This window comes from Eptesicus fuscus, chromosome 9 (assembly GCF_027574615.1).
Source record: "Eptesicus fuscus isolate TK198812 chromosome 9, DD_ASM_mEF_20220401, whole genome shotgun sequence".
Taxonomy (NCBI): Eukaryota; Metazoa; Chordata; class Mammalia; order Chiroptera; family Vespertilionidae; genus Eptesicus; species Eptesicus fuscus.
Window position 1 is genome coordinate 33,179,049 of NC_072481.1, and position 27,900 is coordinate 33,206,948.

General features: G+C 44.1%; 1 protein-coding gene across 1 annotated transcript; it reads left to right on the forward strand.

Annotated features, from left to right (window-relative positions):
* The first annotated feature begins 5,671 nt into the window (after positions 1-5,671).
* On the forward strand, positions 5,672-27,786 carry ORC1 (origin recognition complex subunit 1). The gene is made up of 16 exons (XM_008139309.3): positions 5,672-5,766; positions 6,333-6,460; positions 8,266-8,444; positions 9,578-9,896; positions 12,174-12,537; positions 13,659-13,763; positions 14,345-14,540; positions 16,811-16,908; positions 17,467-17,568; positions 17,958-18,129; positions 18,706-18,813; positions 19,080-19,229; positions 19,932-20,051; positions 24,491-24,657; positions 25,024-25,111; positions 27,386-27,786. The coding sequence occupies exons 1-16, from the start codon at positions 5,672-5,674 to the stop codon at positions 27,578-27,580; spliced, it is 2,586 nt and encodes an 861-aa protein (XP_008137531.2). The 3' UTR covers positions 27,581-27,786.
* Positions 27,787-27,900: the final 114 nt, after the last annotated feature.

A 27,900-nucleotide genomic window follows, 5' to 3' on the forward strand; every position in this document is an offset into this window, starting at 1 on the left:
AAAATTTTGTGTGAATTGTATATGAGTTTCATAACATCAAATTAGTAAAAAACAACAACAAAAGAGAACCACTGTCCCTTACACATAGAACAAGGAGTTAAGGAAGTGAGCGAGTGGATTTACCATTTTGCGTTCTCCCATTTAATGCTCAGTAATCCTAGAACACTGCCTGGCACACAGTGGGCAATTAATACATATTGGTTGAATAAAAGGGAGGTTCTGTTACTATTCGATTTTATGGATAAGGAAACCAAGGCCCATTTGACCCCTCAGTCAGAGTCTGGGAAGCCTGACTTACTGTAATAAGCACATCAGAAGTAAGCTCTCTAGCCGAAACCGGTTTGGCTCAGTGGATAGAGCGTCGGCCTGCAGACTGAAACGTCCCGGGTTTGATTCCAGTCAAGGGCATGTACCTTGGTTGCGGGCACATCCCCAGTAGCGGGGTGTGCAGGAGGCAGCTGATCGATGTTTCTCTCTCATCGATGTTTCTAACTCTCTATCCCTCTCTTCCTCTCTGTAAAAAATCAATGAAATATATATTTTTAAAAAAAGAAGTAAGCTCTCTGAGGCATATATTTCACATTATTCACTTGCACATAACAGTGAAGTGGTTAAGAGCAGTCATTAGAATCCCACTGCTCAGGGTTTGAATTAAGGCTGTGCCATCAAACATTGGGACAAATTACCCTTTTGAAGCAATAATAACATCTATCGCTCAGCAAATATTTATTATTGAGAGCCTTCTGTGCACTTGGTACTATGTACTAACATTGTTCTAGGATTATTGGGAGGATTGAGATAAATACATGAAGAGTTTTGGCTCCACCTTCTGTCATATTAGCTCAGTACATATCTGCTATCATTATTTTTACTGCAACTCTCTTATCTGTTTTCCTTGGGTGTGACCCCTGGACTGGGTGGTGTGTATGTTCCAAATTTCTGCTATCTGGTAACATTGAGAGTCTGTAGTGGGTATCTTCTAGAAGCCAAAGCCTTTGCTAGGCCAAGGCAGGCCTCTCATATTTTTTTTTTAATATATTTTTTATTGATTTTTTACAGAGAGGAAGAGAGAGGGATAGAGAGTTAGAAACATGGATGAGAGAGAAACATCGATCAGCTGCCTCCTGCACACCCCCTACTGGGGATGCGCCCGCAACCAAGGTACATGCCCTTGACCGGAATCGAACCTGGGACCCTTGAGTCCACAGGCCGACGCTCTATCCACTGAGCCAAACCGGTTTCGGCAGGCCTCTCATTTTATTTACCCCATTTATTACCCTTCTTGTGGAATCTCTCTGTTGATGGTGGTTGAGATGAAATGCTGGGTCAAGGGTAAGAAAGTGAGGTAATGGCTCAGAAGCCTGGCAACTATGATGTCCCTATGCTACCTCTTCAGGACTCCTTCTTAATTTTTTCAACTTTTCATTGAAAAATAACATACATACAGAAAAGTGCAGAAATCATGAGTGTGCAGCTCAATTGTTTTTATTGTTTGAATATATATATTTAAAAAATATTTTTAGCCAAACCGGTTTGGCTCAGTGGATAGAGTGTCGACCTGTGGACTGAAGGGTCCCCAGTCGGGGGCGCGTGCCTTGGTTGTGGGCCATCCCCAGTGGGAGGTGTGCAGGAGGCAGCTGATTAATGTTTCTCTCTCATCGATGTTTCTAACTCTCTATCCCTCTCTCTTCCTCTTGGTAAAAAATCAATAAAAAATGTATTAAAAATATTTTTATTGATTTCAGAGAGGAAGAGAGAGAGAGAGAGAGAGAGAAACATCAATGGTGAGAGAGAATAATCAATTGGTTGCCTCCTGCACATCCCATACTGGAAGCCCTGACCGGGAATCAAACCATGACCTGGTTCATAGGTCGATGCTCAACCACTGAGCTACACCTGGCAGGCTGAATATCTATACTAATGAAAGGGTAATATGCTAACTAGACTGGACATCCTTCCGGACAAAGCCCCAGTGGTGGGGGCGAGTCAGAGGCAGCTAGGGGAGATTAGGCCGGCAGGGGAGAGCAGTTAGGGGGCAATTAGGCCGGCAGGTGAGAGCAGTTCGGGGGCGATCAGGCAGGCAGGGAGGCGAGTGATTAGGAGCCAGTGGTTCTGAATTGCAAGAGGGATGTCTGACTGCCGGTGCCTGGTGCCTAAACCGGCAGTCGGACATCCCCTGAGGGGTCCTGGATTGGAGAGGGTGCAGGCTGGGCTAAGGGACCCCCCCCCTTCCCGCCCCCTGTGCATGAATTTAGTGCACCGGGCCTCTAGTATTTTATAATCTCACCTAATCAGCAAATTTTAGAAATAACATGTCAATATGTTTTCTTAGTGAATATGCCTATGTAATCAACATCTAGATCAAGAAACATGACCAGCATCCCAGAAAAACCCTTTCATGCTTCCTTTCAGTTACCTTCTATTCAGACTTCTAACACTATAGATTACTTTTACCTGTTTTTGAATGCTATATAAACGGACTAAATAATAGTATGTATTCTTTTGGCGTCTGACTTCTTTAGTTCATTGTTATTTTGTGAGGTTTTCCCCACTTAGTGCTTGGCTTAATTTCATTGCTTTATAATGCTGCTGTGAACCTTCTGGCTCATGTATTTTGATGATAAGTATATTTTTCTGTTGGGCAAATTGTATTGGAATTGTTGGGTCATAGGATATGCATACGTTTAGCTTTAGTAGATACTGCCAATTTTCCAAATTGGTTTTGCCAATTCACATGCCCTCCAGCAGTGTATGAATTCTGGCTGTTCCACATCCTTACCACACTTGGTATTGCCCTAATCATTTTCACATATTCATTTGTTCATTCACCTGTTATGTGCCAAGTCCTAAGCTAGGTCCTGGGGATACAGTTATGAACAAGATAAACAAGGTCCCAAGATCTCTGATCTTTTGGAAGACAACATTCAAATGTGGGAAACACTAAATAAGAAAGTAATGTTGTAGTTATTGCTTTGATAATAGGGTGGTGTAATGGAACTTGAACCTGAGGGGAGTATAAGGGACAGGGTGGGCGACTTCCCATTGTGTATTAGTGAAGGCCTCTGAGGAAGAAGTTTCACTGGAGCTAAGACTTGAGCCATCCCTACAAAGATTTTCAGGAAGAGTCTGAGAGCACTAATAGCTTTGGTCTGTTTGCGGTTTGGAAAAGCAGGCCTGGAGCGGTGATAGACCCAGGCGAGGCAGGTTATGTAGTCCAGGCCCAGATAGTCTTCTTTCCTATACCCTCTGACTGCTGAGCCGAGGGTGAGTCACCCATGCTTGTGCACATATATGCCTATACAGTAGTCCCCCTTATCTGCAATTTCAGTTTCCAAGGTTTCAGTTACCTGCTTTAACTGCGGTCTGAAAACATTAAATGGAAAATTCCAGAAATACAAATTTATGTTTTGAATTGCACAAGATACTTAGTAGTGTAGTGAAATCTTGCACTCTTTTTGCCCAGGACTGAATCATCCTTTGTCCAGCGCATCCAGGCTGTATGAGCTACCCACCTATTAGCTGGCTCAGTTATCAGATTGATTGTCAGATATTTTGAAAGACCACATTCACATAAGTTATATTACAGTATATTATTATAATTGTTTTATTATTGTTGTTAATTTCTTACTGTGCCTAATTTGTGAGTTAAACTTTATCATACATATGTAGATATAGGAAAGAACGGGATATATGTATAGGGTTGGGTATCCATGGTTTCGGGCATCCACTCGGGATCTTCAAACATCCTCTGAGGATAAGGGGAACTACTGTACTTGGTCTCATTGAACACAGCTCATGATCTAGAAAAGGAATGTTAGATTTTATCGTCACTTGGTTTTGAAGGATACCTACTTTAGTTAGCTGAAATATGGTCTGGATTTAAGAGTTGACGTATGGATTTGATGCCTTAACTAGACATGATTAAGTACCTTATTGGTATGGAAATGGTCTATTCTATGCCAATTTTTTGTTTGAAACATGAGGTCATTGTGCCAGTGTAATCAAATATCACAGTCAAAGTGACAGATCAGGCCATTTATCCTATGATTAGATCATTTAAGAGATGGAGAGCCCTAGCCAGTGTGGCTGCGTTGGTTGAGTGTAGTCCCATGCACCAGGCAGTCGCTAGTTTGATTCCTGTCCAGGTTGCAGGCTCAAGCCCCAGTAGAGAACATGCAGGAGGCAGCCAATCAATGGTAATACGCTCTTCTAATTCTGTTGTTTTCAACATAGACTGTAGTTATTGGTCCTGCTATCAGTCATTTGGAGTAATTTTGTCAGGCTGCATTAAAAAAAGTTTTTTTACCCCAGTTTTGTCAAATTTTAGCTTCATAAGAAAAGTACTGAATATATAGGAAAGGCTTATTTTTCTTATTTATTTATTTATTTATTGTTACTTGTTGATTACAGTTGATATTCAGTATTATTTTATATTAGTTTCAGGTGCACAGCAGAGTGGTTAGACATTTATGTAAGATTTATTTTCTTCAGTGGGAGGAAAGGAGACATGTAATACTTTAAACAATAAAGAATTTTAAAGAGTAGTAATTTTTACATCATTATTATTTGGAGCATGTACATACACTATTTTAATTAATATTAATTTATTAATACTACATATAGAAGTCCATTTAGACCTGAATATATTATTGAAATAATAATTATGATCGCTATGTATGTATCTATATTATATATGTATAAAGTCATGTTTTTTCCCCCAAAAAGATTTATTTTCTTAATTATTTAAATGTAAGATAATGGATTGGCATAATTATTAGGACTAATGGAGGTTTCCAAATTTTAAAGATTAGCATATATGTTTGGATTTTTTGTTTACATTTTTGTTTTTGCCCAATAAAACATCTTTTATCCATGTACTTTAATACAAGCATTTCTTTTCAGCTCTTCAAAATACTTACATCTAGGACCTGTTAGCTACCGCCAAAAAAATACCCCTTACAACTGTCAGCAATACAGGTAAGTGACACTTTTTTTTTTCTTTAATGTAAGTGGAATAATATACTTAATAAAACTCATTGCTATTCCTACAAATGCCTCTTGAATGTTTTTGCCTCCATCTCTTAGAATCCCTCATTACATTCCATTTTATCAATATATGCTCATTATTTAATACTCAGTTCAGGAAACCCATATAGGAAGCCCTTCCTCCCCGAATAGCCACAAGACCTGGTCCTCTAACTTACAGTAGTCTCTCTGGCTCTTTTTCTTGATTCTTCACACTATTTTGTCCTTTGGTACATCTATAGTTTATCCCTTTCTAGATTATAAGTGTTAGAAAGACACAACCAACCACTGTATCACTGTGTTTTAGTTTTAAGTTGCTAGATGTTTCATGCCTATCACTGTACCTTGTACCTAGTAAGTACTTCTAAACATTTATAGTTCATTTCTTACATATTGACCCTCCTGTTTCCCTGGATAGAAAGAGATAAGCATAGTGCAAGACATACCCAGATGATACTAAATTGCTTAAGCTTGATCTTCATAGAGCTTTGACTTTTTCCTAAAAATGTTTTCTAAGTCTAAAATGTGGGAGAGTGCAGCTGGGGCAGAAAAGAAGGTTGAACTCATTGAAGGCAGGGATTGTACCCTATAATCCATCAGAGTGTTGTCATGTTTACTCAGAGTGAGTGGCTTTTACACAGGAGCCATGGCGTACTGCTCTACAAGGCTGAGGAGCAGACCGACTTATTCGTGGGTTGGCAGCCCATTGTTGGATCGAAAACTACACTACCAAACCTACAAGTGAGTGATTTGGTTGTCCTGGAAATACAACTTCTCCAGGCTAAACTGTTAATAACTTGTATCTAGCCTGTTCTAGTTGCTATATATTGAGGACTAAGGGACAGTAAATATGAATTGGTTGTAAGGAGAGGTTTTGTTTGATGCAAGAAGATGGTAGCATAAATATAGCAGTTTAATGATAAAAGAAGACGTCAGGTTAATAAAATGTGATATGAATGATAATGTCAGTTAAGGTGTAGATTCTATGTAATTCTGCATAACAGGGTAGGATTCGATGTTACGGTGTCCTCCCAGCCCTAGCGATCCATGACTAATTTGATACTGTTATTGGGCAGCTTTTATGCCTTTGGAAGCCTTCGATAGAAGGCTGAGAGAAGTAGGGTTCATATTAAGGCTTCTGGATTAATCATTCATGCTAAAACAGTTCATCAACCCATTTTGTCTACTCTTGCATAGAAATGGGTGAATTGGTTTTCCAGTAGGAGAATTGGTCAGCAGAGAGAACTATTTAGGGGATTTTCCAGTTGGAGAGCACTTGCCTAACATGTTTCCCTGTTACTTCCTAGAGAAATGAGCATGACATCAAAAGGTTGTTCGACTGAGACTCGCATCCAAGTTGGACAGTTTGTATTGGTTGAAGGGAATGATGATGAAAATCCGTATGTTGCTAAATTGATTGAGCTGTTTGAAGACGGTGAGTTTTGGGTTGGAATGAAAACCATTTCTTGTCACGAATAATTGGGAAGTGCTAGGTGGTGGGGAAGAGGGGCAGTTACTGAAGCCTCTGTTCACAGCAGCATATAGGGTGTGAACCGTAGATTCCGAGGTGGGGTCACTTTAGTGCTAGCTGTACCCTCTTCCAGCAAGTGAACTTCCTTACTCTAGAGCAGTATTGGATAAAATGAGATTGGGGGCTCAAGAATTTAGCTTTTATATTATTTTTAGCAGTGGGTAACAATGGCCATTAGGCTGGATTTTTGGAATGGAGTGAAAGGATGAATTCAGGAAGAAGGGGGAAGAAAAAAAATAGGTGATTTGTTTTTGATAGGCATAAGGAAGTTAATAATGAAATTTGCAAATTCTTTTTTTTTTATTATTTTATTAATTTTATTACAGAGTGGAAGAGAGAGGGATAGAGAGAAACATCGATGATAGAGAAACATCGATCAGCTGCCTCTTGCACACCCCCTACTGGGGATGTGCCCGCAACCAAGGTACATGCCCTTGACCGGAATCGAACCTTTCAGTCCGCAGGCCGACGCTCTATCCACTGAGCCAAACCGGTTTCGGCTAAATTTGCAAATTCTTAATGAGAGAGGATGTAGGTTGGATTGGTATGAGTTGATGTTCAGTCAGTAAAACAAAAACACTTTAGTAGGTGTTTTACCCAGAGGGACTTTGTTTAAGGGTTGAAAAGAGTAGAAAAACAAAAATGGTGTTTCCCCAAGATCAGTAAGTGCAGAAAGCCACTGCTGCCCCCAAAACTGGAAGAGCAGAAGGGGAAGTAGTGCTAACCAGAGTCTGCAAGTCCACACTCACTGCTTCTGCTGATTGTCTGAGCTTTAACCACCCTCTGCAAAGCAGAGAAGAGCACAGAAAGGTGGAAATGGGGCAGAACTCCAAAAGGAGGATTAAGAGGAATTTGAAGCTACACAAAACTGCCTCTTCCAGGAGGAATTAGAGTTAGTCAGTCCTGTGGCAATTTGGAGGCCTAAAATAAAGGAGCTGATAGAGTGAGTGGATAAAGATGTTTTTACATTACCTACATAGGAAACATATTTGACAGTAGGGAGGAAAACCTCATCAAACTAATATCCACTAGGGGGAGCACCTGAGCAGTGTGGACTTCAGTATTTGAAGTATGGGCCCTGTGTGCACATTTTAGAATCCTTGTGCGGTGCTTCAGTCTTTCTCTGAAGAGAGCGAAGGAAGAGAAGAGGTGGTGATGGTGATGGCACTAGAGTGTATGTGCTTTTATTTGGAGCTAATGCTGGGATGCAGTAATGTTAATGGTGCAGTACAATGATAACACTGAAGATTGCAAGCACATGTTTGCCAGAAGTCATCTCAGTGCCTGATGCTCTGATTCTTGCCAGGATTTTTGCTTTTCTACTGTTTGATGGCTTCTTTATAAGCATTGATTTATAAGGTTTGATTAGAATCGCTCCTCTCAAATGCCTTTAGTAACTTTTTTGATGACTGACAGTCACAATTAGGAAGTGGTGGAGCAAAGTGAGGAGAACACGGGTGCGGGGTTGAGTCAAATTGCTGCTGGTTGGTCTTGTGGCCATTGAAAAATCATTTAAGGTCCCTGTAACTTGATCACTTTGCCTATATAAGGGAGATAGCGATAGTCCCTACCTTGTAGGGTTATTGTGAGGATTAAAAATAATATGTTAATCAAGTATCATCAAGTGCTTAGCACAGTGTCTGACACAGATGAAGTTCTTAATAAAATGTTCTTGCATTTTTCTTAACCTTTCTACCTATCCCTCCTAGATTCTGAACCTTATTGTAAGAAACGTGCTCGAGTACAGTGGTTTATCCGATTCTGTGAAATTTCTGTCAGTAAACACCATTTGCTGGGCCGGAAGCCCGATGTGCAGGAAATATTCTGGTATGATTACCCCGCCTGTAACAGCAACATTGATGCCGAGACCATCTCTGGCCCTGTGCAGGTAGGTGATGCCTTGATTTTCTGTCTGTCTCCTAAACTGCATGACCTTAAATGTATTACTGACTCTGATTTACCTCACGGAAATGAATTTTTTGCTGTTTGTCATCTTCTCTGCTTGTCTGTCTACTTCATCTTAACAGATACTTATTGAGATCACTTACCATGTGTTAGGAGCCTCCTGGAGGGAGTGACATCTGGGTTGTGATCTGAGGGATGAGCTGGAATTAGCAAATGTACCGCAGTGGGAAATTACGTTTAGCTATGATTGTGGTAGGCATGAAGCATTGCGAGGCTGAATACACTTGCTTAAACGAGTACTTCACCTTCAATAAAGCAGGACGAAGCGTGCTGATTACTGCAGGCAAATTGTGTTATGGGACTTTGTGATAAATCAGGTTCCGGTGAGCTATAGTCTGAACTGAGACACTAGTTTGGAGACTAAGATATGGGTTATTCCTCAAGCTACTTCAGGCCCAAAATGAGATTAGATCATGGTGTGAATTGTGGTCTCATGGTGACTAGGTGGTTGATTTAATGGTGCTGCAGAGAGACTTTGGTCTGGCGTGACTATAGTCAGATTTTTCTAATCTGGGCTCAGAGTGAAGAAATGAAAGGCAGATGTATAAGTTGACACAGCGAGATTGGTAGATTTGAAAGGGCAGAGAGGGAGGAGTGTGTTTAGGGAGGATCACTATGGTGAGAATGAGCAAGACTGTGACAAGCCAAGCTGGACTAATGATGGAAGGCCATTTTGAAGAGTATTGAGCACTCAGGAGGTAAAATGAGGCCAGATTTTGGAAGGCATTGAAACTCAGTGTAAGTAATCTGATCTTGCTATAGTGGGGAGCCATTATAGACTATTGAACAGTGGGGCATGCTTAGAGAGGTTTTTGTGGGAAATTTGGCATGGCTGAATAGCATGGCCTGGAAAAGAAACCAACATAGAGGATGGATATCAGTGAGGAGGAGTCTGTGGAAATACGCTATGCCTTGGCTGTGCCGCTTTAGTTTGGAAAAGTAACGTTCCGGATAAGGATGCAGACTTCAATGCTTTTTGAGTATAGCCATCATGGAGCATTCCTTGGCTATTTTTGTCCTCATTTCTTCCTATTCACCTTTACTTTCCAAATTCAGGTAGTAGCTTTAGCCCCACATGAAGTGTTACCTACAGATCTGAAAAATGAGAAGACGTTCTTTGTGAAACTGTCTTGGAATGAGGAGAACTTCAAACCACTATCTCCAGAATTGTTTGCAGAGTTGGAGAAGCTACAAGAAGGCAGTCCTAGATGCCAGAAGTCCATGGAAACCAAGAATCGCAGCATAGACAGCCCTTCTTGGACCACGGCAAAGCATGGTGTCGAAAGGATTGAATTGAGGCACTCCACCTCCAAATCTCACCAAGTTCCTACCCATCTGGTTACCCCAAGGGCAAGGAAGAGGCTGGAGCTTGAAAGTAAGTGTGGAACGGACCACAAGGGGCAATGGAGGCTAAAGGAATAAGATATTAATTCATACTACAACAGTGAGTTAGTGCCGCAGTGGGCCAGGTACTGATTGGACACATGTTGAAATATACATAACATAACATTTACCATTTTAATCTATTTTAAGTGCACAGTCTAGTGGCATTAAATATATTCACATTGTTGTACAACCATCACCACCATCTTCTAACCATTAAACAGTCACTCTTCATTCCCCCATCCTTTGGCAGCCACCATTCTACTTTCTGTCTCTGAATTTGATCACTCTAGATAATTCCTATAAGTGGAATCATACAGTATTTGTCTTTTTCTGACTGGTTGGTTAAGTTAACATAATGTCCTCAGGGTATATCCACGTTGTAGCATGTGTCAAAATTTCCTGTCTTTTTAATGCTGAAATAATATGCCATGGTATGTATGTGCCTATCACAATGTATTTATCCATTCATCTGTGAATGGACATTTGGGTTGCTTCTACCTTTTGGCTATTGTGACTAATGCTGCTATGAGTACAGGTGTATAAATATCTACTTCAGTCCCTGCTTTCATTTTGGGTATATACCCAGAAGTGGAATTGCTGGAGTGTATGGTAATTCTATTTTGAGCAATCACCATACTGTTTTCCATAGCAGCTGTACCATTTTACAGCCACAGTGTACAAGGATTCTCACCCACAGTGTACAAGGATTCCAGTTTCTCTACCTCCTTCCCAACACTTGTTATTTTTGTTTTGGATAGTGGCCATCCTAATAGGTGTGAGATGGTATGCCATTGTTGTATTTTTCTATGACTAGTGATACTGAGCTCTGTAAATGAGTTTCACAATAAACTGGTGAACAGAATAGATCCAGAGACATAGAAGCATGGAACAGACGTCAGAATCTCAGAGGGAAGGCGGGTGGGAGGTGGGAAGAGATCAACCAAAGAACTTGTATGCATAACCCATGGACACAGACAACAGGGTGGTGAAGCCCTGGGGTAGGGGGCAGGGGTGGGCTAGAAGGGGTCAATGGGAGAACAAGGAGGAAGATATGTAACACTTGCAGCAATAAAGGTTTTAAAATAATAATAAATGAGCCATTTCTTCAAGATGTCTGCTACTAAGGGGACAGTGCCTTTTACTAGTAGATCCCTAGTAGAAGAGCTAAAAGACGTATATACTTTAAAATTCTTGAAACCATACTGATATTTCTAGTCTATAAACAACAGGGCTCTTCCCCTTCTCCCCACAGTACATGATTGTATCACCTTCTTTAGGGAGAAGAGCCCTGACTCCCAGGAGCAAGCCTAACACACACACGGGAGTCTCAGTAGCTATTCCAATACTACGACTGGCAGTAAACTTAACCAAGTGAAAATTAAAATTTTATTTGCATTGCTTTGTACCTTTAGAATGTATTCCATTGAGGAAGTAAAGCTGGTTAAGTTTTTCCTCCTGATGTTTATATTATAGGTGAAATAGAGTTAGGTTATTTTATTTCTGTTCATGTTCAAAGCCCTGTAAGATCTGGCCTTTTCTTTCATGCCCTATCTTTATGAGTCATCTTCATTAGCACTTAGGGGCTTTAGAACAATTATTTTACTTCATATTACAGACATCCATGTATGTCATCTACCCTGTTGGACTCGAGTGTCTTGTAATTGGGGACCAGGATTGTCTCTTTCAATTTTTGGTTCCTCCGAGCACCTGGCACATACCTTGCCATTTTAACAGCTCAACTGATAGCTGTGAATGAATGTCAGGTTCGTGGTGCTTGCAGTCAGGTGAGAGAGGAGCAAATCTTAATGTGGTTCTGTGTATTCACTGAACCCAATGGTTGCCCCCAGGGATCCAACTTCTCTCTGTTGGTAGACTTAATCTGAGCTAAGAAAAATCTAGGCCTTGGTGTTAGTCAACAGAGCCACTGGTATAAGTTTTTCAAATGCCATTTGTTGAATGAGGCTGAGGATGTGCAGTGGTCTGGTAGATTACTTCAGAGAAATCCAAGTAAACATTTACCTACAAAAGCTGACTTAATAATTGACTTACGGTTCTAGCTAGGAAAATCACCCACAGAATTTAGGAGAGAGACTAAAATATATAGCTACCTGACCTGAGAGGGGGAAAGCATGGAATAATTCAAAATATGGAGAACTCATGTCTTTGTATGACTTCAGTGGCTGCATTTAGCTACAATGAGATGGGGGTGTATATAATGCTAGTTATAAAATTCACACACGTCTGTGGTGATTTCTCTTGGGCCTAGGTTTCCCTGTGACACCTAACACTAGGATTTCCCAGGAGACTTCGCGGGTGTCTTTGGATTCTCCCAGAAGGACTAAACAGAAAGTGGCCTCTGAAATCACCTCACCTTCTAAGAGGTCTCAGCCTGATGGACTCCAGACCTCATCTCCGGCTCTGAAAGCCCCAGAGAAAACGGGGGCGATGCGACGCTCTTGTGCCGAGCACGACGAGGCTTCACGTGAATGTCGCATGATCCTGCGAACCCGGGTCCCAGCTTTGAAAACCACAGAGATTAGTCGGGAAATAACACTTGACCCTTTCAGAGGGGGGAAGAGAAGCTCAGTGGTGCCTTCCGTGGTTCTGAAACCAGAAAAGATAAAAAAGAGGTGAGGGAGATGTTACCCCTCCTCCCACAGAGTAAATCCAGATGGTTCACGTGATGTGAATTGTGTTGGTCACAGTCCATAAAGTTAGAGCAGTGGGTCGCAAGTCTGAATGTGTCCGAATCACGTGGAGCTTTTCCAAAACACAGATTTCTGAGCCTCTTTCCAGGAATAGTGACTTAATCTCCAAATGCCGGGCCTAAGAATCTGCATGTTTAAAATGATCTGGATGATTCTGGTATACCCAGATGCCCTTTGGGGGTCACTGCTTCAGAAGATAATTTCCCAAACCTGAATTGCTTCGTAGTCCTGGGTTTCATTACTTGCCACATTTTAACAGCCATTTCTTTAGTTTATAAAAAAACAACACTGGAAACCATTCTCAAATACATGTAGTACAAGAGGATAATGCATCTAGAACAAAGTTTACAGTTTGGCCCTAGGCAGTGTTTGTAAATAATGGACTGCACAAATAATGTGAGGAGCCAGAAATTACACATTTCAGTGTTTCCTGCTCAGAAATTTCAGCATCCAGCTCATTATAGGTTTGCTTGATAAATGTTTTGTATTTTTAAAAAAATACATTTTATTGATTTTTACAGAGAGGAAGGGAGAGAGATAGAGAGTTTGAAACATTGATGAGAGACAAACATCGATCAGCTGCCTCCTGCACACCCCCTCCTGGGGATGTGCCTGCAACCAAGGTACATGCCCTTGACCAGAATCGAACCTGGGACCCTTGAGTCCGCAGGCCGACACTCAATCCACTGAGCCAAACCAGTTAGGGCAGTTTTGTATTTAATATATAGCTGCATTTCTGCCAACCTTGAGCTGGGTAGACTGTAAAGTCATAGATATGTCAGAAAGAAAAAAGGACAAGATACTGTGCCTGAGGTTGGTATATTCTGGTCTCTCGTTGGATGGTGAGTCTTATTTAAATAAGAAGCTTTAAGCAAACTTTTTTCTCTGAGTTTGAGTCAAATTTCAATTACGAACTTTTTAGCAAAGTGATTAGCTCCTGCAAAAGCAATAGGAGCAAGTCAGGCCACCTGACTCTTCTAGGGCCTGCTGCTGCGCCCAGTGCCTGGAACTGCTTTCCGTCACCTTGCTGTGATATCTTGCAGGGAGGCACAGACACCAGAAGCTCAGGATGAAGCTACCTCTACTCCCCATCGTATCCGCAGAAAGAGTTACCTCTTGACTTTGAATCGGATTAGGCAGCAGCTTCGGTAAGAGTGCTCCTTGGCAGGCAGAAATGCGTTTATCACTGCCATCTCTGGTATCTATTATCTTATTTCATTTCTTAAAGCCTCTTATAGTTCTTATTTGTTATTTGCTATTCCATTGAAATTCACCTTTTTACCTACTATGTCTGGAATTATGTTAGTTTACATAAATGTCAGTTAGAAAGGGGCAAGAAATGTTGTTCTGGGCATAGGTGCCTCTCGGGGCCTCATACTCACACCTGGCAAGACTGTTAGAGGGATGCCTACAAGCATGAACTTGGATTCTGATACTCTTGGATGTGAAGCTGAGCTTTGTCATTTACTGTCTGTATACCCTTGGGAAGGTTACATAACCTTCCTAAGCCTCAGGTTCTTCATCATAAAAGTGGGAATAATAATATACAGGTCACAAAATAAAACAAATAAAGCCCTCAGCAGAGTACCTCAGTAGCAAACAAGTGGAGCACATCTTATACTGCTCACCACAGCAGACACTGCAACACCTGTAATCTACACTCACCTGTTAGGGTGCCCTGATTTAGACTTCAAACACTGAATATCAGAAAATGTGTCCCGCCATTCAGGTTTTTAGATAATCGCAAAAATGACAAAGAAGAGGAAGAATTTCTGCCCGCAGCAGAGATTACAGACTCGGACAGTGAGGAGGAAGCGGCTTCGACACCACCCCTCCCACGGAGAATACGCAGCTGTGTGTCCAGGAGCCCACACTCTTCCACGAAGTCATCCTTGCACACCCCCTGCAAGACACCGAAGAAAACCGTAAGGTTCTTTCAGCTTTATCTTCCACGAAGCATCCCTCTCAATTTAAAATGTGGTGGCTGAGATCACACTACTGTTAGTAATAACTGGGTTCTGAGTACAGGTCTGCTATATTGAGAGCTATTACACTTGGAATATTCATGAACCCTAGGGCTGCAAATGAATCCAGTATTGGGGGTGGGGAACCTTTTTTTTCTACCATGGGCCATTTGGATATTTATAACATCGTTTGAAGGCTATACACAATTATGACCTTAAAAACTAGCCTGCTATATTTGGTCAAACATTTAATTAACCCACCCCTAATGCCTTGGCAGGGCCAGACGAAATGATTTCCTGGCCTTCTGTGGCCCGCCAGCTGGACGTTCCCCACCCATGCAGTAGGTGGTGATTTTTGAGTTCCCTTTAAAATACAAAACCAAATGGCCAAGAGCCAAACTTCCAGAGAGAAGGACAAGAACTGGCACTTGATGATTGCATTGCCCACAAAACCCAGTAGAGTGCTTTGTGTGTAATCAGTGCTCAGTGGGTATTGAATCAGGGCTGCTGAGCCATGTTGTTGGCTTTGCTCTGAGACAGGCCAGTAAGCCAGGACAAGTGGAATAGAGAAATTGAGACAGTTAGCTGAACAAACTGGCCCAGCAATTCACAGCCAGATACAGAAGGTCACCTCCCTAGAGATCATGTCTAGGCCTAAGTTGTATTTAAGCTCCAGGCCCAGAAAAGCAGCAATGCCAGGACCAGCTGCAATAACTAATGATCCTTGCCCTGGCACCTACCAATCAATAGAGATCACGACCTTGAAAGGGCACACCTGGAAAACTAATGACTGTTCTGCCAAGACCTCCCCTGATTCCCGCCTGCAAGAGAGATAACCCAGCACACGCTCTCCCTCTGGGAAGCAACCTGCGCCATTGCCTTCCCCCTGTTCTCCCACATCTGTGACACTCTCAGGGGCCCCAAGAGACTTGCAACCAGGGGAGCAATGGGCAGTGGCAGCTGTCCCAGGCTCACCCCCTGCACCTGTCTCTAAGGTCCCCTTTTCTCTGACTTCGCAGAGAGCTAAGGCAGCCCAGCCTAGGCTCTTCCGTTGCTTCTACTTTGCTAAACCCTTCCTTGTTTTACTGTCCCCGGATTTAATAAATGTACCCTCATAGTCACCTCGACTCGTGTGGTGACATTTTTCCTGCACAAAGTCAAGAACCCACACACTACGGGCTGGTTCCAGGCAGACCTGCTCAGGGTCCCGTCACTTGTCCGGTAACAGTGTCACTTGATACACCTGAGAAACAGGGAGGGCTACTCAGGTATTGGTAATGAATTGTTAACTGGGAGAGAATAAGGGATGTCTCTCCTGCTTCCTATGGGACTTTCAGAGTCTTCCCGTGTTCAGATGGGTATTAATGGTATTGCGACCTTCAAAGAGAGCCTGAGAGCAGGAGTCTGACCAGTTAAATTTTTCTGTGGAGCATATTATTCTTTGGAACACCTGTATGGAAAGAAATCCAATAGATAACTTTTAGACGTGAGGCGAACTTACCTGGAATTCTTTTTTATGCAAATAGCTCACCTACCTTCTGGTTTGATTGCATCTCCTGGATCGCACCAAGTAGAAGAGCTATCGGGTGTGAGGGCATCTTCAGCATAATAAAAAAGATCAGAAATCTACCAAATTTTTGATACCTTCTTTTTATTTATTAAATTGATTGGAGTGACATTTTGATATGTTCTGAGCAAGGTTTTCTTACTCCTTTCTTGTTTTCTCCAAAATTAATAGGTGTTAAACCGGTAAACAAGGTCTAACCATGTTTTCATACCAGTCCATACGAGGATCCTCTGAATCAAACCCAGTTTATGCCTCCCACTCAACCCTATGTGTGGGCAGTGTAGTTAGGATTTCTTCATAATTTCTTACCTTTCCTTTAAAGCAATATTTTACTTTTAAATAGTATTTAATCCATACTTTGATTTATTCTTTCCCCAGATTGCCACTGTTTTCAAATCCTAATACTGTGTGTAAACTGGAAAAAAGAAATTGTGTTGGAACTATGAAAAAAGTGTATGTGTGATGTGAGGAGAGAGAGGGAGAATCATGGTATTTTATACATAAAAGAACTAAGGAATTCACCACCTCTCTTCTTTTTAGCAAGTCATCAGGAATCAGATTTGCTAATGTGTCCTGAATAGTGTTTTGCTTTGTTGTTGGGGTGTGTGTGTGTGTGTGTGTGAGTTGTGTTTTTCTGAAATATGTTCTCTTTTTCTGAATACAGCCCACGCCTAGAATGCCACATTCTGCCACTCCCCAGATCCGCAACAGAAACCTGGCTGCCCGGGGGCCTGCCAGCGTGCTAGAGGAGGCCCGGCTAAGGTAACACTGCTCGTGGGCTCCTTTCAGATAGAAAGAGATGGGCCTCTACTTTCATTCACATGAAACAGGAGTAATAATAGAGTAAAATGAACATGTGTGTTCCGAGAGAAGAAACCTCTCAAGTGGTGTCTGGGTCAGCTAATGCAGACTGGTTCTAGGAGTAACCTTCCAGTCACTGCCATCCTTTTCTCAGGGATGGAGGTGATTAGTCAGGACACTACTTCTCAGGGGCCGTACGCTTTAGAACTGTGTTGGGAGTTTTAAAAAATATACAAGCCTACATCCTTCCAGAAATCAACCGAATCAGAATCTCTTGCGGGGTGAGGTTCAGCAATGCGATTTGGGGAGAGCTTCCCAGGTGACGTGTACCTTTGGTCAGCACCACTGAGTTGGTGATTTGCGGGGAGAAAGGGATTATGCAACTGCATGAAGAGATTTGAGAATGAAGACATTCCCTTGGGTTTGTGATTAAGGTTTTATATAGAAACTATAGATAAGTCTTTCAATTATTGAGTGCATGGTGAAATACTTCTAAAATCTTCCTTTTCCCTTACTTAGTCTGCATGTTTCTGCTGTACCTGACTCTCTTCCCTGTCGGGAGAAGGAATTCCAAGATATCTACAACTTTGTGGAAAGCAAACTCCTTGATCATACTGGAGGGTGAGTCATGCTGAGCCAGGTAGGATGGTCGGGGGAGAAGGCTCCTGCTGGTACACCCCTCAGGTGTCAGAGTTCAACCAGATGGTCTTTCCCCAGTGTCAGGAGAACAGGCAAAAGCCCAAAGCTTCTAAAGCAGCTTTTTGTTGTCAAAGTTATTCTGCAGGAATGGGAATTCTGATTTTCCAAGAAAAGTGACACTGGCATTGCTTGTGGAATGAATGATTCTATAGAAACAGGCCCTGCTCTAATCAGCTTCCAAGGATGGTCCTTACTGCCCCCGCCTCCACATTTCAGGGCTCTTGGACCTTCCTTCCACACACATTTGCTCACTCCTAACTGGTGAGGCAGCTGGCACACACCTAACCCTCACGCCTTCCCTTCCTGCCTAGGTGCATGTATATCTCTGGGGTACCTGGGACCGGGAAGACTGCCACTGTACACGAGGTAATACACTGCCTACAGCAGGCGGCCCAAGCAAATGATGTTCCTCCCTTTCAATACATTGAAGTCAATGGCATGAAACTGACAGAGCCCCACCAAGTCTACGTGCAAATCTTGCAGGTAAGCAAAGCAGTTTGGGCTTTTTGGAAAATACAGTCTCTTGGCACATGAAAAGAAAAATGTTTACTTAATTTTGTGCATATTACATATTTTCAACATGCCAGGCATTGCCCTTTGAGTAGAGATAGCAAGAGCAAAGGCAGAATGCCTACCCACAGGGACCTTAAAGTCTAGGAGCTCGTTATGAACTGTTGGAAACCAGTATATACCATCATGGTGAGAACCATGTGTGCACAGGAGGCAGTGTGGCAGACTAGGAAGGGGTTAGAGGTAGGCGCGAGTTTGCACCTCACTCTTGGTTCATTAGCTGTTCTCTTGTAACAGATAACGTTCAGTTATAGAGTCGGGAAGCAATGATTATGGAGGGGCTTCTGGGACTACTCTGGTTCATTTGCATTTCAATCACACAGACGTTCTTTATCTTCTGTTTTGGTGCCTTCTGTGTGTAGGGTAGAAGGCAAAGAGTATAGGATCCTGAAACCCTCAGGCTGAAGAGCTTCCTCTGTTTGCAGTTTTAACTTTAAGCCCAAGGGAGTAGTCCTTAGAGTTGACCATACCTGTTTTCCCACAATGCAGCAGATGACAGGCCAAAAGGCAACAGCTACCCATGCAGCCGAACTGCTGGCCAAGCGATTCCGCACCCACGGGTCCTCTCAGGAAACCACCGTGCTGCTTGTGGATGAGGTGAGGAGGTGCCCCCAGGAGGACTGGGAAAGAAGCCACGTGGTTGTTGACAGAAGTTTTGGGAGCAAGTACTGGGCAGGAGGGAAGCTTGGTTCCTTCCTTCGTCTGAGCCTGTTGTCTCGTGGCAAGTGGCACGTGTCCACTCACTTCCTTGCTGATGTGCCCTGAGAAGCGCATGCAGCTAAAGCAGTGGTGACAGGTCTTCACTCTGGGCCCTGGCGCCGTCTCTGTAGTTGACCCTGCATCTCTCTCCGTTTCCCTGGCAGCTCGATCTTCTGTGGACTCAGAAACAAGATATAATGTACAATCTCTTTGACTGGCCCACTCACAAGGAGGCCCGGCTTGTGGTCCTGACCATTGCCAACACCATGGACCTGCCGGAGCGCATCATGATGAACCGCGTGTCCAGCCGGCTGGTAGGTCCTGGGGCCGTTCTCTGGTTGTTCTTACAGACCCAGAAGCTGTGCTAAGGAGTCCGGCAAAAATGAATACATAGGACACTAACGTAAGTGGGGGAAGTTCGAAATGTGGTTTCTAAAACGCTTCTCATTTTCAATTGGAATTAAACTGTCACCATTGCATGATTTGCTGCAAACATATCTTGATGTTCTGCTGCCTGTGCACTGTTAAGCTGCAGAGCCCTGGAGGTTTAGTTATTTTTAAAATGTATTTAAGCACTGACCCTTGCCAGGCAGTGTTAGATGGCTAGAGCGTAGCAGTGAGCAAGGTGGATGCAGTGTGTGCCCTCGTGAGCCCCGGGTTCCGCCTGAACCACAGGTACTTACAAGCATGGCGAGTGAGACCAGGAGCGGTGCCTCTGCACGTCATAGAGCTGAAGATCCTCCCGTCACTCATCGGAGCACCTCTACTTCTATCTACTTCTCCATGATTCTGGCAGAATAAAAGGATATTTTAAACTAAATGAAAAGTAGTTGAGAACTACTGCCCTACAAGATGCCACTGGCCATTGTCAGTCACGAAGAGCTGGAAGCAGTGGGAGTCCCAGCATGAAGTCTGCAAACTGTTATATGGATTTGGGGACTGGTGGGCCACTTTCCGCCAGGGCTATCAGAGAGGGCAGTCAATGAACTTGTTTCTCTGTCATCTTGGCTCCCCAGGGTTTCACCAGGATGTCCTTCCAGCCTTACACTTACAGGCAGCTGCAGCAGATCCTCATGTCCCGACTCAAACATCTGAAGGCCTTTGAGGATGATGCCATCCAGCTTGTTGCCAGGAAGGTAAGTCACCCTCGGGAGCTCCTGGCTGTACCTACAAAACAGGCGGCAGTTCTTTGCTGAGCCCCTGTTGGTGTAAGGTCCTGTGCTGGGTGCTTTGGGAATGATGAGAAATTTAGGAAATCTTGTAAAAACAAATACAAAAAGTAGAAACGAAGTTTTGAAAAATTCCTGAAATCTTACTGTATAACTGATAGGGGGCTATGACTATGGTGGGTTTAATCAATTAAAACGAAAATTAATTGATTCAGGGAGCAGACAGCTTTGTATAATGAAAAGGGCAGAATAGTTAAATAGACAAACCTGCTTTGAATTCTGGCTCTAACACTTAATAGGCATGTGGAAGGTTATAGGAAAGTTACTTCAAAACTTCCTGAGCCTCAGTTTACTTCTCTGAAAAATTGTAATAATACTAGCTACCTCATAGGGTCATTGTGAGAATGAAATTCAACCATGTCTATAAGGTGCCTGTAAGATTGGAGTCGCTCAAGGAAATAGACACAGCCAGCAAGAGGGGAGTTTATTAGAGGGAATGGGGGAGTGGGTGAAGCCACAACCGGGGAAGCTCAGGACTCAGCCTCCGCTGTCCCTGGGGTTGAATTTTATGCACAAAAACCTCAAGTGGGGGAGGCTGGGCAATGAAGTTCATTGTCCTTCAGACCGATCAGTGCTGGCCGTTGAGGCTGTGGGCTGTAAGCGGCCGTTGTTATCGTTGGCCTGCTGTCTCGCCCTCCGTGCGGCTGCCTCCTGTGGAGCCGGATAGGATGACCGCTGGCTGTTCCACTAAATGAGGCTGGGGCCACTTTCTCGTTCAGGACTTTCTAGTCCGCTCGAGCCAAATGTCCTCTGCTGGCCTGTCAGTGTCTAGCAAGGTGCACACCCCATGGTAGGTATACAATTTGGACTACATTCAAGCATGTCAAACTTGGGGCTCGTGGGCCTCATTCCACTAAGACTTCTCTGAGGCTGCTGAAGAATAAAGTGGGTTACATATCTCCCTCAAGGTGAACACAAGAAACCACACATCCATTGTATTTCAGCACTTAAAAGAATTATAAATGCATTTCTAGTGTCTTGCCTGGGATGCTGTGAACTCTGAACGCCTATAGCAGCAGCACGTGTCTGCAACACCTGCTCAGAACTGGCTGCTCACTGTGTTAGGTTCTGGGGTCAGGGGAGCCAGACAGATGCTTGTCTCCAGGCTTCACTTTCTAAGAGAGATCCCCCAAAGTTATCTTCTTCCTTTTCCTCCAAGATGCTTTTGTCTGTTGGTTTATCCTGCACTGTTCCTTTCCTCAGATGTCTTGGCTGTCCACTTAGGTATAAGAACGGAGATTACAAAGCTTATTGGGAGCTCAGAGCATTTGAGTAAGCTTCACTAGGGTAGTCTGATGGGCCAATTTCCATATCTTTAGTTGTTTTCCATCGGGATGGTCAGATTTCCTGTAGTTGGCTTCCTGTGTCCTGCCTGGAGGGCAGTGTGGTGGGTAGGTGGGCTGGCGTCAGAGTTCAGCATGCAAATTGTTAGGGACATCCCCTCCCCTCTGACAATCCCTGGTGTCCTGGCCTAGAGACTTTGTTTATTCTTGTTTGGGAATAAATCTTGGGACTTCTGCCATGATATAAGAGGGAACATCTCCAGGGCAAAGAGTTTAACTGAAACAATACAAATTAACAAAGCACAACATTTTCTGAGCCCTAAACTGTTCCTCCCCACAGTGGCCCTAATGTTCATCCAACAGCATGAAATGGGAGAGGATCTAGGGCAGGAGTCAGCAGACTTTTTCTGTGAAGGGTCAGGTAGTAAATGTTTTAGGCTTTACAGGCCACTGTCTACCACCACTATTCAACTCTGCTCTTGCAATAGGGTTTTCTAACTCTACACCACCTACTATTGAGGTCAAAACAGGCCATTTTTCTAGCCATCCTTCTGCAGGTTGCTTCTCTCCTCACCCTTATGCTGAGGTCGGGCCCATGACCATATAAGGTCTGCTCTTAGAGTCCATGTTGGGTAAGCCCCAGCTTTTTCTTTTGTCTCCATCACCACAACAGCCATCAGAACGGATGCTGACGGTCACCAGGGTTCACAGGTGCTCTCAGGGGGAAGACTGCTCTGGGTGTTTTCTTGCCTCCCAGGGTCCCTGTGCACTTTGCTTCTATGAACACAGTACTGCTTCCCAAGGCAGTGGAATGGGATCGGAGGAGAGAGGTGACAGGTGGAAACATCCATAGGACACCCTTACCTGCTGGATGTGGGAGATTAGAGGAAGGGAAGAATATAAGCTGATGCTCATGTTTCTCTCTTGAGTTACTGGAAAAGTGATTTTTGTTTTGAGTGTCTTAAATTTGAATTCTTAAAAACAGAAATACACACAAAACATTTAAAAACTTCTGTAATCCTTATTCCCAGAAATGGCTTTTTAATGTCTTTGTGTGTTGTGTATATATATATGCCTATAAAATTTGCTTTTATAAAATTTGGCTGTGGCTTTACCTCCAAAATAGGCCCCACCTTAGCCTCTTGGCCTTGGCTGGCTGCTTCTGGGGACATATTTCTCTCCATGCAAGAAATGAGAGCCCTTGTGTTTTCAGATGTGTCAGTGTGATTGTGGGGCACAGGTCTCTCATAGATTTCATTTCCCTAATCTATATATACATACACACACACACACACAGAGAGAGAGAGAGAAAGAGATATGCAAATTTGGTCAGGATTCTGTAACGGTCACGACCAGCTCAGGAGGAGGGGCTGGGTGCAGCCCCGAGCCTGAGAAAACAACATGCAGGCACATCCCAGAGCCTGAGAGAACACACAGGAGCACCTTCTCCGAGCCTCAGCGGCACAGTCTGACCTGCCCTCATTAGGTATTTCAAACAGATAGAGTTTAATATTGGGAACTGGTTACCAAAGGGTTGGAAAGGAAAGGCTAGAAGAGAGGAAAAAAAAGTGAAGTTAGAGATTAATAGCTTCAGGAAGCCATTCTCACTCTCATGGATGAAGGAGCCAGACCATGCCCTACTGAGGCTGCTGAGAACTTGCTGCTGCCATTGGAACGGTGCTGCCAAGGAAGACAGCAGCCTGCGGACTGCACTGCCCCTGCCCCCGCCCCTGCTGAGCCCAGTGAGGAGCAGAGTGGAGCTTCTCCACTGCGTCCATGCTCCGCAGTGAGAAGTAAGCTGCCAGGGCATCTAGGAAACGCAGTCCCCTGAACTACAGGAAAGCACAGAAGGGCATAGATGGAGCTCTGAGCCAACAGACAAAACCTACCCTTTGCCTATTCGGCATTTATTCTCACCCTTTACCCTATATTAAACTTCCAGGAACAATAGCAGGGTCCACAAATACCCCTTAAATAATTGAAGATGCTGTCACTTTCCCAAAAGAAAAGCACAAGGCCTCATCAGTCATTATTTCCATCTCTAGGTGATCTGCTCCCATTTGAATTTTCTTAGAATAAAGGTAATCATCAGTAATATTTCTTATCTATAATAAGAAAGGATAATATGCTCATTAGACTGGACAGCCGAATGACCTTCCAGACATCATTCTGGATGGATGGACGAAGCTGCAGCAGCAGGGGGCGAGGCAGAGGCAGTTAGGGGCGATCAGGCAGGCGGCAGAGGCGGGTAGGGGTGATCAGGCAGGCAGGTGAGTGGTTAGGGGCGATCAGGCAGGCAGGTGAGCGGTTAGGAGCCAGCAATCCCGGATTGCGAGAGGGTGCAGGCCGGGCTGAGGGACCGCCCCCTCCCCTCCATGAATTTCGTGCAGTGGGCCTCTAGTATTAAATAAAGCTATGGGTTTCTGCCTTTCCTACTTTGGAGTTATTTGTAAAACCAAGACAAAGGTTTGGACTCAGGGAAGAGTCCCAGGCACAGTAAAAGTCATGTGCTGCATGATGACATTTTGGCCGATGAAGGACTGCATATACAACAGTGGACCCATGGAGCTGAAAAATCCCATATTTAGGTATTTGCTAGAGCCATTGTAATGTCGTAGCGTAACACATTGCTCAGGTGTTTGTGGTGATACTGCTGTAAACAAACCTGCGCTGTGAGTTGTATGAATGCACAGCACATACAATTATGTATAGTACACAATACTTGATAATGATAATAAGACGGTTACTATACTGTTCATCAATATTTTAGGTGTATTCTTTCTACTTATAAAAAGGCTACACCATGTAGGTTTGTGTAAGTGTCCTCGGATATTTGCACAACAGTGAAATCGCCTCATGAAGCATTTCTCAGAGCGTATCCCCATTGTTAACCTGCACGTGCCTGTGATAATCTATATCTGGGCTTCCTCCAGGTTCCCAACTAGGACTTAACTTCAGGCTTAAGTCCATTCTCAGCAACGCCTTCCTTTTTCTAGCTGAACACAGAATCTGTTGGTTGACATGGCAAGGGGACCTCAAGGAATAAAATGATCTCTCCTGTAGGTCGCAGCCCTCTCTGGAGATGCACGACGCTGCCTAGACGTCTGCAGGCGCGCCACCGAGATCTGTGAATCCTGCCAGGAGCCCGGCTCCCCTGGCCAGGTCACCGTGGCCCACCTGCTGCAAGCAGTGGATGAGATGTTCTCATCGGCGTACATCGCTGCCATCAAGTAAGATGCTTCTGCTTCCTGACCTTGAACCTTCTTTGAAAGACCACCTGGAGAGGGCCACAGTCCGGGGAAGCCACGGAAGCTTGTTTTTCTGCATTTACTGAAGACGTGGTCCTTTTCCTTAAGGGGCATATTTGGGGTGCTGGTACCTTTCCAGATGTAGTTTCTGTGGTTCCTTACTTCCAAAGTGGCATTTATGTATCATTTTAAGACTCTGGGAGGGTAGGGGGCCCCCTTACCAAATAATATAGGAGGAAGTAGTCCCCAGTTTTTTCCTGTCTCTGAAAATGCAGAAAAGCTTTATTCTGCTTTCCCCTCCGTGTTGGTGCAGCCACACTGAGAATTCACGTCTTCATTTTCTTTAAGAAATTCCTCGGTTATGGAACAGAGCTTCCTGAGAGCGATCCTTGCGGAATTCCGTCGATCGGGACTGGAGGAAGCAACATTTCAACAGGTGGTCAATCTCCTTTTCAAAAATCCATCTAGATTTTGGTCTGGTGCCGTTAAAACATGTGGGAATCTGGTAATGCTAAGGAATATCAAACCAGCACCTATTTTTATGTGATATTTTTATTGAGTTGCATGAGGAGACCTTTAGCAACTGGTTTCTACATATTAGATTGAAGGTTTACTATGTGCCAGATACTGTTCTAGGATGGGAGGTTCAAAGATGAACAATCAAAAGTCACTGCCCTAATACAGCTTGCGTGGTGTAATGGGGGTGAGGCTTTCAGAATGAGCCATGTTTAAAATCCCAGTCTTTGAGCATCATTTCAATTATGTCCGTAAAAGGAAGCCTGAGGTCTCATGCCTTCGTGGTTTATTGAAGACCAGTGTCCACAGGCAATGGCTCCCTTAGAAGGTGAACTACCAAAGGTGTGTGTGTGTGTACCTGGGAGTGTGTATCTCTCTATGAGCATGTTTTAGATGCACAGAAAAACATTTTCCTTCCAGCTACTTGTTTCTTTACTTTTTTATTTTCTTTTTAAAACATTTAGTTGCTGGTCATATTTTGCCCATTCTCCTTCTAGAGCCTGAAACAGCTCTTCTGCAGAGTGACTTTCATTTTTAGTATGTAAACATTTCCTGAACATCTACAATATGCCATTAACTGTGCTGTGAACCAGGAACCCAAATCTGAATTGGTTAATATCCCTGCTTCTGACAAGCTCCCAGTATTGGTGGGGGGTAGGGGTTGGGTGTGGGGGTGCGGAATGGACTTACAGTTAGAAGACTGCCAGAAACTACTACAGACTTGCCTGACCCACTTGGGGCTTTAGGGTCAGAATCCATGTTTCCAGCTACCCGCTTGCCTCTTTATTCAATACTAGGGGCTCGGTGCACGAAATTCGTGCATGGGAGCGGGGTGGGGGTCCTCAGCCCAACCTGCACCCTCTCCAATCTGGGAGCCCTCAGGGGATGTCCTACTGACGGCTTAGGCCTGCTCCCTGTGGTTCTCTGCTCTCTGCAGACCTGCCTGCTTGACACCACCACAGGCCCTGGTGTCTGCTCTCTGTGGGGGCCCTGCAAGGGACTGCCTGCACCTCGCTGCCATGGCCAGGGGCACACAGGGCCCTGCTGTCTGCTCACTCACTGCGGGGGATGTTCCTGCCCTGCCTGTGGCCGCTTGCACATGCGCCAGCTCAGAGCGCCCGGGGATGTTCCCGCCCCACCCCCAGCTGCTCTGTGCCTGCTTGTAGGCCCGGAGTGGCCGGGGGGGTGTTCTGGGCCTATAGGCCCAGAGCGGCCTGGCTCCCAAGGACGCCTGTTCCCAGGACGCAGGCTGCTTGGTGCGTGCGTAAGCAGCCGCGGGGCGGGAACATCTGCCACGTTGCCATGGCGATGTGGCAGATGTTCCCACCCAGCTGCTGGCTGTTCCGCGCCTGCGTGCGTAGGCCTGAAGTGGCCAGGGGTCATTCCGGGACCCTGGTTGCTCTGGGCGTACACGTGGGCCTACAGGCTCAGAGCAGCCTGGCTCCTAAGGACTCCTGTCCACCCTGCCCCCAGCTGCTCCGCACCATCTTTGTTGGGTTAATTTGCATACTCCTGATTGGCTGGTGGGCGTCGCGGAGGTACGGTCAATTTGCATGTTTCTCTTTTATTATTGTAGATTGTCTCTGTGCCTCTGTGCTTTTCCAAGGGTCATGCCTTGGTACCTGTACGATACTGGGAGCTTGTCAGAAGCAGGGATATTAACCAATTCAGATTTGGGTTCCTGGTTCACTGCAGTTAATGGCATATTGTAGATGTTCAGGAAATGTTTACATACTTAAAGTGAAAGTCACTCTGCAGAAGAGCTGTTTCAGGTTCTAGGAAAATACCTTATAGCAAAATTTGACTTGAATTATGACCATCTCTATTATGGAATTCTCAGCCCCAGGATACCAAGACTGTGTAACAATTTCAGTACTAGACATTTTATATTCATTACTCAAGAGATATAATACATTTAATAGATAAAACTGAAGCTCAGAAAGCGAGATGACTTGCCAGGGCGTCATATTTAGGTATTTGCAAGAACCCTGATTCTGAAGGTAGTACTGCATTCTGCCCTTCATTTGTGCCCCCATTGCGACAACCTTTGATGCCTTCAGGGTACTAAATATCCTGGTCAAGAAGTATCTGATTTCCCTAAAAGAAGAAATAAATGATCAGATACAGACCCAGGACTACCTTTCCTCTCGTAACCTTCCTGGCAGCTGACCTCAGATCTGCTCTTTGTTTCTAGGTATACAGGCAGCACGTGGAACTGTGCCGGATGGAGGGGCTCCCCTACCCCACCATGTCAGAGACCATGGCAGTGTGCTCTCGCCTGGGCTCCTGCCGCCTCCTCCTCGTGGAGCCCAGCAGGAATGACCTGCTCCTTCGCGTGCGGCTCAACATCAGCCAGGGGGATGTGCTGTACGCCCTGAAAGAAGAGTGAAGAGCTTCACAAGGAAGGACTGTGAGCTGATTTCAAAGAACCGGATTTTATTTTTCTAGCACATGGACTTTTTGTGGCAAAATATAATGAAGGGAAATGACTACCATGTAGTTTGGAATTTTCTTTTAAATAATTTGATTTTTCCAGAGTGTTTGGGAAATTTCTAGTCATTCCAGACATCAGATTATAAAACCAAATAAAACCTCTCTCTGACTTTTATTTCTGTTAGTAGCCCCACCGTTTATTTAATGGTAACATGCCATGTATATCAATATCTGCACACAATTATTTGAATTGGTGTAAAATAGTCTGGGGAAATA